Source organism: Sorex fumeus, unplaced genomic scaffold, assembly GCF_029834395.1.
Source record: "Sorex fumeus unplaced genomic scaffold, SorFum_2.1 ptg000094l, whole genome shotgun sequence".
In the NCBI taxonomy this organism is placed as follows: Eukaryota; Metazoa; Chordata; class Mammalia; order Eulipotyphla; family Soricidae; genus Sorex; species Sorex fumeus.
In genome coordinates this window covers 23,244,047-23,262,410 of record NW_026606151.1, presented here as the reverse complement: position 1 = coordinate 23,262,410, position 18,364 = coordinate 23,244,047, and the positions used below count along the sequence as shown (strand labels likewise).

Here is an 18,364-nt window from a genome sequence, read left to right as displayed (position 1 = left end):
GATCGAATGATTCAGCACCTCCATGATTGTGCAAGGAATGCCAAGAGAGAGATAACCACAAAAAACCATCTTTCTTCGAACACTCTTGAACTTATTCGCCAACGTGGCTTGGCACGTGCCTCAGGCAACCACAAGCAAATGTCCGAACTGGCAAAACAGTGCAGAGAAGCCATCAAGGATGACCTCAAAAACAGGAGAGCAGCAGTACTGGTAGATGCAGCAGAAGCTGGGAAAAACATTCGTAATGCCCGCCTGTCCTTCACCAACTACAAAACCAAGATGACTGCCCTCCGACATCATGATGGATCTATCACATCTTCCAGAAGGGCAATGGAGAAGATTATTCATGACTTCTACTCAGATCTCTTTAATAGCCACATCCACTTGCCCACATACCACATACCACATGATGGTATGTCGTTCCCAATGTTCTCCCTTCCGAAATCCAACATGCCATCTCGTCGGTAAAGAAACAAAGAGCACCTGGCCCAGACAAGATCAGACCTGAACACCTGAAGAACTTACCATCAGTACTCATCAATACATTGGCTCGACTCTTCACACGCTACCTGTCTGAATGCAAGGTTCCATCCCAACGGAAAACCAGCAAGACTGTACTACTCTACAAGAAAGGAGACATTCACGACATTGGCAACTATCGCTCAATCTGCCTATTGTCTGTCATCTACAAACTATTCACTCGAGTCATCCTGAATAGGATTAGCAGAACACTAGATGAAGGACAACCATGTGAACAAGCTGGATTCCGAAAAGGATTCAGTACCATCGACCATATCCACACAATAACCAAGCTCATTGAGGTATCTCGGGAGTTCAAGATGCCACTCTGTCTAACGTTCATTGATTTAAAGAAGGCCTTTGATTCTGTTGAGACGGAAGCGGTCATGGAAGCCCTAGCCAATCAGGGCGTACAAACTCAATACATCAGGATCCTTCGTGAGCTCTATTGCGGATTCACTACCAAGATCTCACCATTCTACAAAGAAGTAATCATCCATATCAAGAGAGGGGTTTGGCAGGGTGATACCATTTCACCAAAACTCTTCAGTGCCACCCTCGAGAACATCAGGCGACGACTGGAATGGGAAAACATGGGAGTGAAGATAGATGGTCGGCAACTACACCACCTCCGCTTTGCTGATGACATCGTTCTAATAACACCAAACATCAACCAAGCGGCACAAATGCTGAATGACTTTAACCGTGAATGTGGAAAGGTCGGACTACAGCTGAATCTTACGAAGACGATGTTTATGAGAAACAACCTTGTTCCTGACGCTCCATTCGCTCTCAACGGAACCACCATCTCCGAATGCAACAGTTATATATACCTAGGTCAAGAAATCAACATGATGAATGACCTGGCACCTGAGTTGCGCAGGAGGAAGAGAGCGGCTTGGAATGCCTTCAAGAGCATTGAAGAAATAACTAAAAGGACAAAGAACCTCCAGCTACGAGCACATCTCTTTGATTCCACTATTCTTCCTGCATTAACATATGCCTCAGAGACCTGGACCCTACGAAAACAGGATGAGAACGCTATTCGGGTCTCTCAAAGAGGAATCGAAAGAACTATGCTTGGAATATCACAATTCACTCAAATGAGAGATAGAATCCGGAGTTCTGATCTTCGTCAACGCTCAAGAATCAGGGACGCTGTCTCATTTGCCAAGACATCAAAAATCAGATGGGCTGGACACGTAATGAGGTTTACAGACAACCGCTGGACTAGAGCCATTACTGATTGGATTCCACGAGACATCAAAAGATCACGTGGACGCCCACCTATAAGATGGTCAGACTTCTTCGTAAAGACCCTAAATGATCGATTTTAGGCTCTACATGTTCCTAAAACGAACAGATACCATTGGGCTACACTAGCACGCAACCGGGATGAATGGAGACGTTACTGGCACCCGCTCGAATAAATCGATGAATAATGGGGATTAAGTGAAGTGATTAAGTGATATATATATATATTTACATATATATATTAAACTTGTCTCCCAATAGTGAATGAATGGAAGTAAGTGCTTCTTTACTTTGAAACACCTTTTTCAGAGCTAACTTTATGGTTTTGTTTCTCAGGCTATAGATCACTGAATTGAATGTTGGGGGGAATGACTGAATACATGATAGTGAACAACATGTCCAAAGCAGTTGGAAATTCAGAACGAGGCTTGAAATATTCGAAGGCACCAGTATAAAGGAACAATATGTTGACAGCAAGGTAGGGGAGGCAAGTGGAAAAGGCCTTGGCTCTGCCCTCCGCAGATGGCATCCTCAGCACAGAAGAGAATATGTGCACGTAGGAGAATCCAATAAACAGGAAACAAAGAAATGCTAGCAAAGCTGTAAAGAGTATGACATCTATCTCATTCATAAATTAACTAGAACAGGAGAGTCTCAAGAGCTTGGGAATATCACAGAAGAACTGGTGAAAGGGGACCACAGAAGTGGATGGAGAAAGTAGCTGCTGCATTCATGACTCCAGAGATGACCCACTGACCCAGACACCGACAACCCCATGGACACAGGTTCTGATGTCTATGATGACATCATAGCACAGGGGAAGGCAGGTGGCCACATAGCGGTCATAGGACATCACCGTGAGCATGAACACCTCAGCAGAAGTACAGGTAATCAAAGCAAAGCACTGCACTATGCATTCCCAGAGGGAAATATTTTCACTATGCTTGAAAGAGTTGTAAATGAATCTTGGGATAGTCACGGAAATATAGCAGAGATCCAACAAGGAGAGATGCTTCAGGAAGAAATAGATGGGGGACTGGACACGGTCATCCAGGGAAGTTGTGGTGATGATGAGAACATTGCCAGTAAAAGCCAGCAAGTATAAGACCAAGAATAAAGAAGCATAAAAGAGTTCTTGTTCAGGTTTAGCAGAAAATCCCATGGGAAGAAACACACTTAAGGTCAAATTATCTATAGTCCTTTATATTTTACTGTGGTTGATTGCCAGACATGACAGAATCTGTTGAATAGAATTTTTTTTGTAACATTAGTCTAAACTGAACTTAGGGTAAGAAGTCAGAATCAACACTTCTCATAATCAATTTAAAGAGGCTTTCTGTAGTGATAACCATCGAAAGCAATTTAGTTGCTTCATCTATTTGAAAGGAATGGATATTGGTTATAATAAATTATGCATTTTTGCATGGCCATTTCAATTTTACATGTGATAACAGTATAGAACCCTTAAATTTGAAAAAAAAAGGGATCGAGGTATAAGGTTCCTTTAAGGTTTAAGACCCAGGACACAAATAAGATTTTATTAGGTCATATATTTTGGATGAACCTGACCTTGTTTTCTTTCACTTGTGATATTTGGAATTTTGAGGATTTTGCTTTTAGGTCTCTCTGAGTGAGCCTGGGGGGATATTCCCAGCTCTGTTCTCAGTGGTTTCTGTGAACCAGCTGCGCCAGGGCAGAGCGTGGGATTCCTCCATGCAAAGCACCACTGAGCCTCCTCCTGGCTTAATCCCTTGCAGCAGACAGTTTCCGAGCATTTGCAGTGAATCCTGGAGGCCCTCAAGCACTGCAGATGGGATCCATTCATCCCCAGCATGACAGGAACCTGGGGCACATCACCTGGGTCCAAGGTCTGAACTGCAATGATGGTTTGCAGAATATCGCAGGGATGGCATAGGGGTCCTTTCAGCAACGTTTGGGTTCTGTCAGCCTCACTCAACTGAGTCTATAAATACATCAAATGTAGATATGGGCACAGAAAAATAAAGCTACAGAGAAAGTATATAGAACTTGTCTTGCATGTACTGAACAGCAGTTAGTTCCACGTGTCCCTCCACACACATTTCTGTCCTGTGGTCCCTGAGCACTCCTGGATGGCATCGGTGCTCTTGGCACTGGAGGCCCTACCAGCACCTCACCCTCAGGTCCTAGAATGGAGCAGCCTGAGCCTGTGTGTGACAGTCACTGCAAGTGGCGCAGGCCCCTTGAGAACTTCTGGGAGCTTCCTTCTCCATCCAGAGTGTTATTAAGTCAATACACCGCTTGGAAATGTGTTTTAAAGCAAGTCAGGGTTAGAGCTTCGCAGCCTTTAACCTCCTGTCCTACCTTCCTTCCCTTTTTCTAAGGCAATCACAGAGTTTTCCCAGAGTCTAAGGTTAGCTTTATCATTTAGTCTTTTGTTTCCACCTTACCATAAAACTAAACTGAAAGTTGTTTTGCTTTATTTGGGGGGGGGGTCACACCTGGCGATGCACAGGGGTTACTCCTGGCTCTGCACTCAGGAATTACCCCTGGCGGTGCTCAGGGGACCATATGGGATGCTGGGAACCGAACCCGGTTTGGCCACGTGCAAGGCAAACACATCCTACCAGCTGTTCTATTGCTTCAGCCCCCCCCAAACTGAAAGTTGATTTACTGTAATCAACTTTCATATTTACACAAAACTATAGCCAGTGGCTATCAGAGGTTTACAATTTTGTTATGCATGAAAGCAAAAGTTGCTGATTTTTTTTCTTCTTACTCAATATTTTTTTCGGAGTGAAAGAAAATGACCAGGTGGTTTTACAGTAAGGTGGAAACAAAGGACTAAATGATAAAGCTAACCTTAGACTCTGGGAAAATTCTGTGATTGCTTGAGAAAAAGGGAAGGAAGGTAGGAGGGGAGGTTAAAGGCTGTGAAGCTCGAACCCTGAATTGCTAGAGTATACAAACCAGTGAACAACCAAAATATGTCAATAGATAAAAATAAACAATGATGTTTTTCTTCAGAAAGATGTCTTCTTTTGTCATTTATTTTGCGGTAGGTCAACAGTGATAGCACAGCAATAGGGCGTTTGCCTTGCATGCAGCCAGCCTGGCCGAGCCAGGTTCGATTCCTCCGCCCCTCTCAGAGAGCCTGGCAAGCTACGGAGAGTATTCAATATGCCAAACACAGTAACAAGAAGTCTCACAATGGAGATGTTACTGGGCCTGCTTGAGCAAATCGATGAACAATGGGAGGACAGTGACAGTGAAAGGTCAGCAGTGCTCGGGGATGACTTACAACTCTGCGTTCAGAGGTTGATCTCTGCAGTGCTTGGGGGAATCCCAGTTTCCTGCAGAAAAGCCTCTGCTCAGCCTGCTGAACTGTCTTTCTCACCCCAGAAAAATACAATTTTAAAACTGTGTATTGATAGGGCTTACAAAAGCAAGATGATATGCTCAACAATCACTGTGGTTAACACAAAGCATTATGTCAAGTGTCCTAAACAACTAATTTCCCAGTCTGAAAGCTTGAAAGAACATCCTGTCCAAACTGTATTGTCAAATGATAAAAATATTTCTTCAATCACTGTCACTGTCACTGTCCTCTCGTCGTTCATTTATTTGTTCAAGCAGGCCCAGTAACGTCTCCACTGTGACACTTGTTACTGTGTTTGGCATATGGAATATGTCGTGGGGAACTTGCCAGGCTTTGTCGTGTGGGTGAGATACTCTCTGTAGCTTGCTGGACTCTATCAATACACAGAACCCCAATATACCCCCCTTCCATCCCTCCTAATATCTGTGAGGAAGATGAATTCTACTTAACTCTCTTTGTACTTTGATTACATTCATTATTTCAGCAAAAGATGCACCATTATTTTTTAGAGTGTAACCCAACAATCAGAACTGCTGAAAAGATATTGTGAAATAATTTGTTTTCTACAGCTGCTTATGAGAACCATATGATGTTGGATTTCTGATATTTTACTTATTAAGTCTGGAAGGATTTCTACCAAGAGCCAGATAACTATGAGATTGGTTTCTGTGTGTCTGAAGCCATGGCCATGCCAGAGATTCACTCATGGGGGGCAACTATTGACCTCAGTAGGGCGTGAAGGATGAGCTGGGAACACCCTCCTTCCCATGAGGTTGCAGTTGCCCCGTCACCGCCGGCTCATACTTGGCTTTCTAACAAGCTCTGAGGCATCTGCCATCTTGCTGCCCAGGGGGAAAAATGTGGAAGGGAACGACACCCCTTCCCTCCCGGGAAGGCATGGTACCGTGGATTAATGCATAGTACATTCATTTTTCTGTCGCAAACTGCTGGGGTCTGCATTAAGTCCTTGTGCCTCTGGACCCATGGCTGTGATGGAGAGCTGCTCATGGGGGACAACTCATGACCTCAGTATGGCATAAAGGACAAGCCGGGAATGCCCCCCTTCCCATGAGGTTGCAGTTGCCCTGTCACCGCAGGCTCATACCTGGCTTTCCAAAAGGCTCCGAGGTGGCCGCCTCTTGCTGCCCAGCAGCAAAAAGCTATATTCTATTTGTTATAAAATTGGAGCGATAGCACAATGGTAGGGCGTTTGTTTGCCTTGCATGCAACTGGCCTGGCCGACCCGGATTCAATTCCTCTGCCCTTCTTGGAGAGTGCGGCAAGCTACTCACAGTATCTTGCCTGCAAGGCAAAACCTGGCAAGCTAACCGTGACATATTCGATATGCTAAACACAATAACAACAAGTCTCACAATGAAGATGTTACTGGGCCCGCTCAAGCAAATCGAGGAACAAACGGAGGACAGTGCTATAAAATTGAAATGAAATTTTAACATTTATAATCATCATAATCAATGTCCGTTGCTTTCACAGACACAAATGAAATTTGTCAGCCTGGCAAAAACTATATAAAAGGTCTCCATATTAATAACAAAGTTCTTCACTACATATTGAAGATTATCATTGTTGTAATTAAAAACATCTATTTAAGAGTCTTTCTTGTCATGCAGCCAACAACAGAACTAGGACAAATTTTACCGTCAATGAATTTCTTCTCCTGGGGTTTTGTGCCAACCTGAGCCAGAAATATTCTATGCTTCTCTGTTCCTCGTTCTATACTTGTTGGCTCTAACTGGCAACATGCTCATCATCACCACGACTTCCCTGGATGGCAGTCTCCAGTCCCCCATGTATTTCTTCCTGAAGCATCTCCCCTTGTTGGATCTCTGCTACATCTCCGTGACTGTGCCAAGACACTTTTACAACTCTTTCATGCACAGTGGGAATATTTCCCTCTGGGAATGCATTGTGCAGTGCTTTGCTTTGATGACCTGTATTTCGGCTGAGCTGTCCATGCTCACGGTGATGTCCTATGACCTCTACGGTGGCCATGTGCCTTCCCGTGCACTATGACATCATCATGGACGTCAGAACCTGTGTCCATGGAGTCGTCGGCGTCTGGGTCAGTGGGGCCATCTCTGGAGTCATGCATACAGCAGCTACTTTCTCCATCCACTTCTGTGGCCCCCGCATCAATCACCAGTTCTGTGATATCCCCCAGATCCTGAAACTCGCATGCTCTAGTAAGTTTATGAGTGAAATAGACGTCACTATCTTTACAGCTTTGCTGTCATTTCTGTTTTATATTTATTGGATTATCCTATGGGCACAAATTCTCTTCGGTGCTGAGGATGCCATCTGCGGAGGGCAGAGCCAAGGCCTTTTCCACTTGCCTCCCCCACCTTGCTGTCGTCATATTGTTTCTTTCTACAGGTGCCTTTGAGTATCTCAAGCCGCATTCTGAATCTCCAACTGCTTTGGACATGTTGCTCACTATCATGTATACGATAGTTCCCCCAGCGTTGAATCCAATGATCTACAGCCTGAGAAACAAAGCCATAAAGTTAGCTCTGAAAAAATTGTTTCAAAGAAAAGAAGCACTTACTTCCTTTCATTCACTATTGAGAGACAAGTTCAATATATAATTGCTAATATTTACAGAGTTGATTGATAATTGTGTGTGTATGTGTGTTTGGGACACACCTGGTGGTACTCTGAGCTTAGTCCTGACTCTATGTCCAGGGATCACTCCTGGTGGCCTAGGGGGAACCATCTGCTGGGAATTGAATCAGCAGTCTGCAAGGCAAGAGCCCTACCTGTAAAATGTAATAGATTACATTTTATTTTAAGTGATGTTTTAAGATTTATGAAACCGTTTTATATATGTGCAACCTGGAAAACTAAAATAAACTTATTTGGGGCTACAAAAATTATTTGTGAATATTTTAAGTACTATCCTACAAAATCAGTTTGAAAATAACGGAAATTTCACTATGTTTAAGACAACAACTCAATTTTTTCTAGCAATTTATGTGACAATTATAGAAAAGAGGTAAATATAACATTCGTAGCTCATTTTCCTAGTTTCGCTGGAGCTTAGACAAGATATCCAAGAATTTATTAGATGATATCCAAGAATTTATTAGATCACTCTAATTCTATAATCACTAGCCCTTCAGAGCTCCATAACTTTCTACCAATCACCCTAGCCTACAATTTGAAAAGCAAAGATTCCCTGAAAACATCACATACGCCATTTGCTTGCCTCATCAGATTACTAGATTACTGTCCATTCACTTATAAGGAATAAATATTTAAATAACAAAATAATCTGGAGAGACACAAATATTAGGATTTTATTTTATATGTTTATTTTTTAGGCATCATCAATTAAAATGTTGTTGATAACATAGTCCCTGGTCAACAATGTTCCAAATTCCATATCACCATCTGTAAAGGCACAATACTGAAAAGTTTTGTCATTTAGAAAATTGTACATGTGAAGGTATAGTATCGAAGGAATAATTTGATGTTTGGATAATTTTATATTCTATGTTAATTTTATTATATTATTATGCTATTATTTTGTCTTCTGAAATATAGTCTCCATGTTGTAAGCTTAATATAATATTAGACATTTATTCTACATCTATTCTATTTAAAATTTTTAAATTTAAATTTTAAATCGCTTTCATTTTTCATGACACGTTCTAATTTTTTATGCATGTTATCATGTCACATTAAATAGTGACACTTCACATTATATTTTTCAAACTTGTATCTCAATGATTTATTTTTCTTGCCTAATTGTTGTTGCAAGAATTTCTAAGAGTACACTGATTACAGATTGCTAAAAGAAATATTTTTGCTTTGGCCTGGGCTTAATCAGAAATCTTTCAATGTTTTGCAATTATCTCTGATAAAAGAACATGGTATTAGAACAAAATTCATTAAATATATGTCAGGTAAACATATTGAGAACTGTTTGGCATATGAACCTAATAAAAGTCTGCGATTATTTAAAAATGGTGGCTAGTGGTGGTGGGAAATTGGCACTGGTGGAGGGATGGGTATTTGATCATTGTATAATTGAAACCCAAGCACAAAAATTTGTAAGTCTACAACTGTACCTCACGGTGTCTCACTAATAAAAATAAAATAAAAATATGAAAATAAATAACTAAAAACGGTGGAAATAATAAGTAAGATAAAGTAAATAAATAAAATCCATCAAATTAAAAATGGTTTCTATGGCCGAAATATCCCATGGCTAAAAATTAAATAACATCCTATTGAATGTGGGAAAATATTTGTACACAACAATTCAGATAAAGGCTATTATCCATTACATATAAGGCTATTAAAATGCTCAACAGTAAAAGTACCAAAAACCCCATCAAAAAGAGGGGGAAAAGATTGACACATCCCTGAAAAAGATACACAGATGACCGACCCACGGATATTAAAAAATGCATATTGTCTTCTGGTATCAGGGAAATGTAAATAAACAAATAAATGACAGTGAGATAACATGTTACACCAGTGAGAATGGCATATATTTTAAAAAAAGATTGGAATAACCAGAACTGTGAAAAAGGAACCCTCGACATAATTAATGTTATGGAAAGCATTATCAATATTTCTTAAAAAACTAATAATATACCTCCAATATGTTGGAGAAATGCAACTTCTGGGCATCTACCCCACCCAACAACAACAACAAATAAACATTAGCATAATAACTAAGAACAACTGTGTTCCTAGCAATGCTTAATACAATAGCCAGGACTTGGAATCAACCCAAATGTCCAGTGACAGAGGAATGGATATGGAAGTTATTATACAGATCATGCAATATTTTGTAGCTATAAGAACAGGTGAAATATACAGTTGACTGCAATGTTGATGGAGTTGGAAGGTGTGTTAAGTGAATTAAGTCAAAGAGTAAATGGCAAATACCAGGTGATCTCACTTATCTGTGGTTTACAGAAATATAAGCCACGATTGTAGAATCACATTGGATAGGATTGAACAATGACAATTCTTGACCTTGCATTACAAAACTCAGATTACCAGAAAGTGTGAAAAAAGTGATGGAGTAGGAAAAGGCAGATTACAGGTCACATAGGTACAATGGCAGAGAATCTGGGATACTTTGCTTGGATACTTTGTTGGGGTATAGTAACTCTGTACATCAATGCTCTAAACTTTAATATTATTATAACCATGTTACCAAATCTTTAATATAAAATATTAAAATTTAAAAGGCTGGATAACTCTTTTACTAATCGACAGGAAACTTCCTATTTACTTCATTTTTAAATAAAGGCTATTACAAATGGGGTATTATCCTAAGATCAAATTATAAATTAAATTATTGATCCAGTCAATAAGATTAATTAAATTATTTTGCCTTGTAGGTATTCTGTAATCAAAACACAACTTATACAGTATTTACCATCTGATTCAATGAACACAAATAAAGCTGTACTTCCAGTTACTAGATGTGCTAATTAAATCACTTCAACAGAAAAATGCGTTGCAGGAAAACCCAATAGAATTGCAAGTTTGGACCCCAGGGTGTTGCTCAGAATTACCTATACACAGAGAACCCAGAATCTCTGTGGCTGCAATGGGACTTCACGCCAAACCCCAAATGGCCAAAGGACTGAAAAGGAGTCATCTTTACTCTCCACAGGTCAATTTTATTGATATGAACTGAGTGGCAGAGATATGACTTTCATCTAAATGTTGACTTCTGAGACTGACAGATTATCCATCCCTATGATCAGGTAAGAAATTTCTGGGTTGCTCTGGCAGGTTTCCTTAGGTTCAAGAAAGGCTATATTGCAAAATGGAATGCAAATAAATGACAGATTCTGAGGGCATAAAAAGAATCATATCTTTACTTGAAAATTGAAAACTAAAATACAAAATTCACATTATTTTAATTAAAAATAGGAATAGAAACTTCTTCCATCCAGAAACATTTTGTGGAATAAAATCATCATTTTCCTATCAATATCTTTTTTACTCAGTACCTTCCACTCAAATATACACACAGTTGCATATTCACACACATGCTCAAACACCGTCACCCCAACAATGAGCAAATATGCCAAGAGGTTAGCTTTGTTATGTGTTGGGGACACCTCCTATCGGATAATTTTGTTCCACCAATCTCAGACTTAAACAATCTTACAATTCAGCAACAAATATAATTATACATCAGAGTGAGAAATAATTTCTTGTTATTTGTCTTATTTCCTTATACTCTATACCAATTCCACTCCTATCTAGTCACATTTTTGAGATTCTCAGGTATATATAATATATAATCCTACTTACAAGAATGATCACGATTCCATTTCAAGAAAAAAAGGATTTAATGTCCTGTTTTCAGAGCCTTTTGAAATCTTTATTATATAAGTAACTGTTCATTAATTTTAGTGTTTCTCAATGGATTTTGCTAGTAAACTCATTTTAAATAGACGTAATAATCTTCAGTACTGATTAGTCTGTGCCTTATTTTAAGTGTTATGTAGAATAGACCCAAAATAGATTTAACTATATAATTTTTTCCAGAGAACACACAGATTTTACTGTACTGTTCAGGTGACTTTCTCATTAACTAACAGTACTTGATAAACAAATTTGAAATAAATCTTTATAAACTATATTTGTTGGGTAAAAAATGATATTTCACAACATAAAAATTTCAACTGAAAGCTTGAATAAATTCAGTTTATTTCAGCAGCATTCTTATATTTTAACAATACACATTGTAAAGAGTGTTCCTTCGAGTTTTCAGACTGGGAAACTAGGTTTTCAGGACATGTGATATGATGCTTTGTGTTAACCACAGTGATTGTGAGCATATCATTGTGCCTGTATAGGTCATATCAATACAGTCTGTTTTGAAATTGTGTTTTTCTGGGGCGAGAGAGACATTTCAGCAGGCTGAGCACCGGTTTTGCAACAGGAAACTGGGGATCCCCCAAGCACTTCAGAGATCAACTTCCGAGCACAGAGTTATGAGTCTTCCCCGAGCACTGATGACCTACCACAAAAATAAAAACAAATGACAAAACAAAGCACTTTTCCGGAGAAAAATATTCATTATTTGTTATTACCTGTTGACATTTTGGTTGTTTGCTGGTTTATATACTCTAGAAATTCAGGATAAGAGTTTCATACCCTTTAGTCTTACCTCTAAACTTCCTTCCCTTTATTATGGGCAATCACAGTTTCCCCAGACTCTAAGGTTAGTTTTCCTGTTAGGTCTTTTGTTTCCATGTGAGAGAAAAATCTGCTACTAATTTAGTTTCACTCCAAGGAAAAATTTTGAAAGAGTAGTAAAAGCATCAGGAGCTTTTGCCCCTCTCGCATGGATAAAATTGGAGACCTCCCAGAATAGCCACCATTGTAGAGTGGTTGTAGTAATGTGTAGATAGGAAGACTGATGACAGTGAATAGAGTTTAGAAGCCTATTTACAAGCAGTGTTATGGCTGAATAGCACTGTAGATGGAGAGGGACTTTTCAGAAGTTCTCAAGGGGCCTGCAGCATTAGCAGTGAGTCTAGCTCACAGGGGCAGGTGACTCCACTCTAGGGCCTGAGGGTGGGGTGACGCTGGGCCCTCCAGAGCTAGAGAGCATTTATGCCAGCCAGGAGTCCCCAGGGACCTCAGGATTAGCAATACTGTGGGGGAGGCATGTGGTACCAAGAGCCTAATAAGGATCTGGTACATGCAAGGCAACTTCTCAGGTCTGTGATGTACATATATTTTTATGTGAATGTGAATATGTTTGTTTTCATTTAGGGAGGGCAGAAACTACCCAGTGTGTGTTCGGGGGACCCCTGGGCCAAACCTATAATATGCTGCAAACGATGCTTCCAGTTCAGATCTAAAGCCCAAGAGGAGGTGCCCCTAGGATCCTGTCACGCTGGAGGTGACTGGATTCAGTCTGGCAGTGCTGCTGGGCCTCCAGGGCTCACCTAGCAGGGCTCAGAAACCGCCTGTTGCAAGGGATCAATTTCAGCATAAACTCAGTCGTGCTCTGCATTGAGAAATTCCATGCTCTGTTCCTGCACCACAGGTTCCCAGACATTCCTATGAGCTGGGAATATCCCCCAGCATCACTGGGAGAAGCCTAAAACCAAATAACACCCAAATTCCAAACTCTCCAGTTAAAAAATACATAAAATTATAGGTCAGGTTCATCCAAAACATGAGACCCAACAATCCACTCTACTATGTACCAGCACCCTATACTTTGATCCTTTTAATCTATGTTGTAGGAATCTATTCTTTGCTTGTTTAGAAAATTGAAATGGCAATAACAAAACTTATAATTTCCCATAAACAATATGCAAATCTTCCACATAGATAATGTAACTATTTGCTTGAGATCATTATCACTATACAAAACTTCTTCAGATTTATAAGGAGGAATTTATGAGGCCAACTTCTTACCCAAACTATCTGTTCAAGCAATGCAAAACAAATTATTTAGGTCCTTCTTTGGGGGCAGGCCTTGGGACTTGGGGTAAAACACTTGAAATATGTTGGTTGGAAAGTGTATTGAAGGTGATATTGGTGTTGGAATATTAAATGTAATAAATAATTGTGAACAACTTTATAAAAATTAAAAGTATAATAAAATGTTTCTGCTCAGCAGATTCCATCTTGTCCTTCAGTCAGACACAGCAAGAAATCAAGAAGTATGGATAATTTCACAACGAGTGGATTTCTTCTCATAGGTTTTTCTGCTAAGCCCGAGCTAGAAATCTTTTATGCTTGTCTGTTGTTGGTCTTATACTTGTTGGCGTTAGCTGGCAACATGCTCATCATCACCACCACTTCCCTGGATGACAGTCTCCAGTCCCCCATGTATTTCTTCCTGAAGCATCTCTCCTTGTTGGATCTCTGCTATATCTCCGTGACTGTGCCAAGATTCGTTTACAACGCTTTCATGCATAGTGGAAATATTTCCCTCTGGGAATGCATCGTGCAGGTATTTGCTTTGATTTCCTGTGGTACTGCTGAAGTGTCCATGCTCACGTTGATGTCCTATGACCGCTATGTGGCCATCTGCCTTCCCTTGCGCTATGAAATCATCATGGATGTCAGAACCTGTGTCTATGGCATCATAGGCGTCTGGGTCAGTGGGACCATCTCTGGAGTCATGCATACAGTAACTACTTTCTCCATTCATCTTTGTGGTCCCCGTATCATTTACCAGTTCTTCTGTGATATCCCCCAGATCTTGAAACTCTCCTGCTCCAATGAGTATATCAGTGAGATTGGTGTCTCTGCCTTCTTGTCTTCAGTGGCACTTCTTTGTTCTGTCTTTATTGGGTTCTCCTACGTGCACATATTCTCTTCCGTGCTAAGGATGCCATCTGATGAGGGCAGAGCCAAGGCCTTTTCCACCTGCCTTCCACACCTCGCTGTTGTCATATTATTTTTTTCTACAGTTGTTTTTGAATATTTTAAACCTCATTCGAAATCACCATCTTCTTTGGACATTTTGCTCACTATTCTTTACACAGTATTTCCCCCAACATTCAATCCAATCATCTATAGTCTGAGAAATAAAGCTATAAAGTTGGCCCTAAAGAAGATTTTTCAAAGAAGAAAAGAAACATGTACTTCTCTTCATTCTCTATTTAGAGACAAGTTCAATATATGTGGGTAAAATTAACGTGTGCTAGTTCACAGATAAATATTCATTTTAACTGATGTTTATGGTTGATGAAAATTCTGTGTGTATGTGCTGCTGAAAGAACCATTCATACTTAGGGCTACTACATAAAACTACTCTTGAGTTTTATTTTATAAGAGCACTTTGAATATTTTAAGTTTTACTTCACAAAACCGGAAGTGAAAATAGTGCAAAATACATAATGTTTAGGACATCAACTTAGTTTTGTTTCCCTGGTAATTTATGTGGCAGTCATGGAAAATAGTATATGAGGTTCAACGCTCATTTTTCTTTTTTACATATCTGATAGCGAAGATTGAGAAAACACTGATTCTTTGCATCATTAGTTATTCCAAACCCAGTAATCTTCTGTTATCTTCCTGAGACTCCAATCACACATGCTGAAGTCACCTTGAAAAACTCCATATCCCATTTGCTTTACATCTCCAGGTATATTGGGTTACTTTACATTCACAGGAAACAAATATTTAAAGAAAAGTGTAATTTGGGAGATCCAAAGAAATGCAGGTTTTTAAATTTTATTGACTTATTTTTTATGCATCATGATTTACAGGTGATTTACAGGAGACTAGTCTCAGACCTACAACATTCCGGCTCTAATCCCACCACCAGTAAAACAATAATGCTGAAAGCTTTTGTCATTTAGAGAATAGTATGTGCAGGTACAGTATGTAAGCGATAAAATGTTCAGATAATTTGATACGATATTTCAATTTATCATATTAAATGTCAATATTTTGTTTTCTGAAATATTCCTCAATGTTGCAACCTCTCCATAATAATAAATATTTACTACTTATATTTAGATTTTAAATTTTATTTCCCTTTTCATTTTTCATATTTCAATAACAGAACTGATATTGTTTTATAAGATGCCCACCAGCAGGTGCCTCCACCCCTCCACCATTGTTGCAAGATCCCCTTCCCCACGCCTCCTACACAACTGTTCTCTTGACTTTAACTCAGGGATGTTTTCATTGGGAATTGTTCAGTTCTTTGCTTGTTTCCTTAACTCTGAAAATGAGTGAGATAATCAGGTGTTTAACTTCACTCTGTAAAATTTACCTCAATTCCTTCTGAGCTGAAGCAAGTTGCATGATTTCATTTTCACCCACAGTTGTGTGGTATTCCATTATGTACATATTCTGATAGTTGTTCATTCATCTGCCACTGGTCACTTGAGTTGTTTACATGTCTTGGATATTGAAAATGATGCTGAGTGAACATGGGTGTGGATATGTGCTTTCAGTTAAATATTTTCATGTTTTGAAGGTAAATATCTTTGGAGTTGCATGGTCAAAAGGAAGCTCTATTCTTCATCTTTTAAGAAGCGTCAAAAATAAAAAACATTTTCCCATCAGGTAGAATCAAGAAATGGTCCCAGCAACTGTGAATAAGATATTTTGAAACATCCCCACCAGTATTATGTGCCTATTTTTATTCAAATGTCATACTGACTCAGTTCTTTTCGCTTTGCTGTTACTTTGAATTCAGGGGATATGAAATTTCCATTTGACATTGTTCTGCAGCTGCTGTTTATGGTTTTTGTGCTTTTAGTTTTGGGGGCATACCCCAAACCGTGATACTCAGGCTTTTTTTCTGGTTTTGTACCAGAGTAGTTCCTGGCAGTGCCCAAGGGGACATATGCAATACTGGGGTTCAAACCTTTGTAAGTGGCTTGCAATGCAAACACCTTCTCTCCTGTACTATGACTCTGGCTGGCATTTTTACAGGGTAGCATGGTAGCACGGTCCTCCCCTTGTTCATCGATTTGCTCAAGCAGGCCCAGTAACGTCTCCATTGCAAGACTTGTGGTTGCTATGTTTGGCATATCGAATACGTCACAGGTAGCTTGCCAGGCTTTGCCATGCAGGCAAGATACTCTCGGTAGCTTGTCGGGCACTCCGAGACAGGCAAAGGAATCCAAGCTGGGTCGGCCAAGTTGGCCGCTTGCAAGGCAAAAGCCCTACTGCTTTGCTATTGCTCCAGGCATTTTTTACATATTCCAATAAAAATTGCCGAAAAGCTTAAAGTTTTCCCTTTAAGATTAAGCACAAGATATATAACATTTTCACTATCATTTGAAGTTGTATTGGAATTACACAGCACAGATATTTGACATTTAAAATAGCTATGCTAAATCAAATTTGAAAGCCAGTTAGAGTCTCATTATTTGACTTAAATATCACTATGTCTATGGTAATATCTATAGAAAACACTAAATCCTTACTAAAAATCCTTTAGATACAATAAGCTAGCACAGTAAATTGAAATCAATATACAATAGAATGCTGAATTTTCCATGCAAATAACACATTAAAGATTAAGTAAAATTAAAAACCACAGTTAAAATGGCATCCACGAATGAGGCACCTAGTAATAAGCTTAACAAAGGTGAAATGACTTATACACTAGCTTTCAACAAATTTAAAAAAGACGCAAGGAAATGGAAAAATATTTCTGTATTCATAGATTGAAAGAATTAACCTTGTACAAATAACTGGTCTACCTGAGGCATTAGAGGGACTTAATGCAATTACTTTTAGCACTAAAATCATGAGATCACATTACAACTCAACTAAAAATGTATCTGTCACATGGAAGAAGGAAACTGGGGCATTGATGAAGGGAAATTGACACTTTGTAAAAAGCCTTGCAAATCACAGAGGTCCAATAAAAATATTTTTTAAATCTAAACAGCATTCTTCAATGAGACAGGACAAATGGTACTAAATATATCTGAAACCACAAACACCCCAGTATTCAAAGCAATACCAAGAAAAAAGATTTTTATGTTTTAACTCCTGCTGTATCATCCCATTAAAACATTTTGAGTTTCTGGAGTGCACGATTCCTGTGGCTGTACATCCAAAGTCTACTTCACTGATGAACCAGGAGTAGAATGCCACATTGGATGGGATGCAAAGTGGAAAGCAACCAATCTCAATTCACAAGATAGAAACAAACATCCAAGGCTTAACCTGTAACCATATGTTAGTAATCTCTTATATGAGGGCTTAAGAGCTCTGTGATGAGATGCAACAATCCTCACATACTTTCTTCAAAGGAAACGTTTTTGGATCACTTTTCGTGAATTATTTAAACAAGAAATATAAAATAAATTATTCAGGGCCCGCTGTAGGGGTAGGCTTGAGGGGTGGTTGGGAAAATTGAAAATAATGGTGTTGAGAAGGTACAAAGGTGGTGGGATTGGTGTTAGACGATTGACTGTACAAAATTGAAATTAACAATTTTCTCAAAAAATAAAATAACGGGGGCTAGAGCAACAGCACAGCGGGTAGGGAATTTGCCTTGCACGTGGCCCACCCGGGTTCAATTCCCAGCATCCCATATGGTCCTCCAGTACTGCCAGGAGTAAATCCTGAGTGGAGAGCCAGGAGTAACCCCTAAGCATCACTGGGTGTGACCAACCCAAAAAAGAAAAAAAAAATAATAAAATGCTCTGGTTTCTCTTCAGATCATATAAATAATAAAATAACAAATAATAAAAAAGAAATTAATGCTCTAAATGGGATGGGATCATC

At 39.4% G+C, this 18,364-nt stretch overlaps 1 protein-coding gene across 1 annotated transcript; it reads left to right on the top strand.

Annotated features, from left to right (window-relative positions):
• Positions 1 to 13,817: 13,817 nt before the first annotated feature.
• Positions 13,818 to 14,792, top strand: LOC130040229 (olfactory receptor 14J1-like). The gene has a single exon (XM_056132240.1). It carries the CDS (start codon positions 13,818 to 13,820, stop codon positions 14,790 to 14,792), a length of 975 nt encoding a protein of 324 aa, XP_055988215.1.
• The last annotated feature ends 3,572 nt before the right edge of the window (positions 14,793 to 18,364 follow it).

Bases quoted from the DNA above. Each gene is read 5' to 3' on its own strand.
- LOC130040229 (XM_056132240.1), top strand. From the start codon at position 13,818: ATGGATAATTTCACAACGAGTGGATTTCTTCTCATAGGTTTTTCTGCT.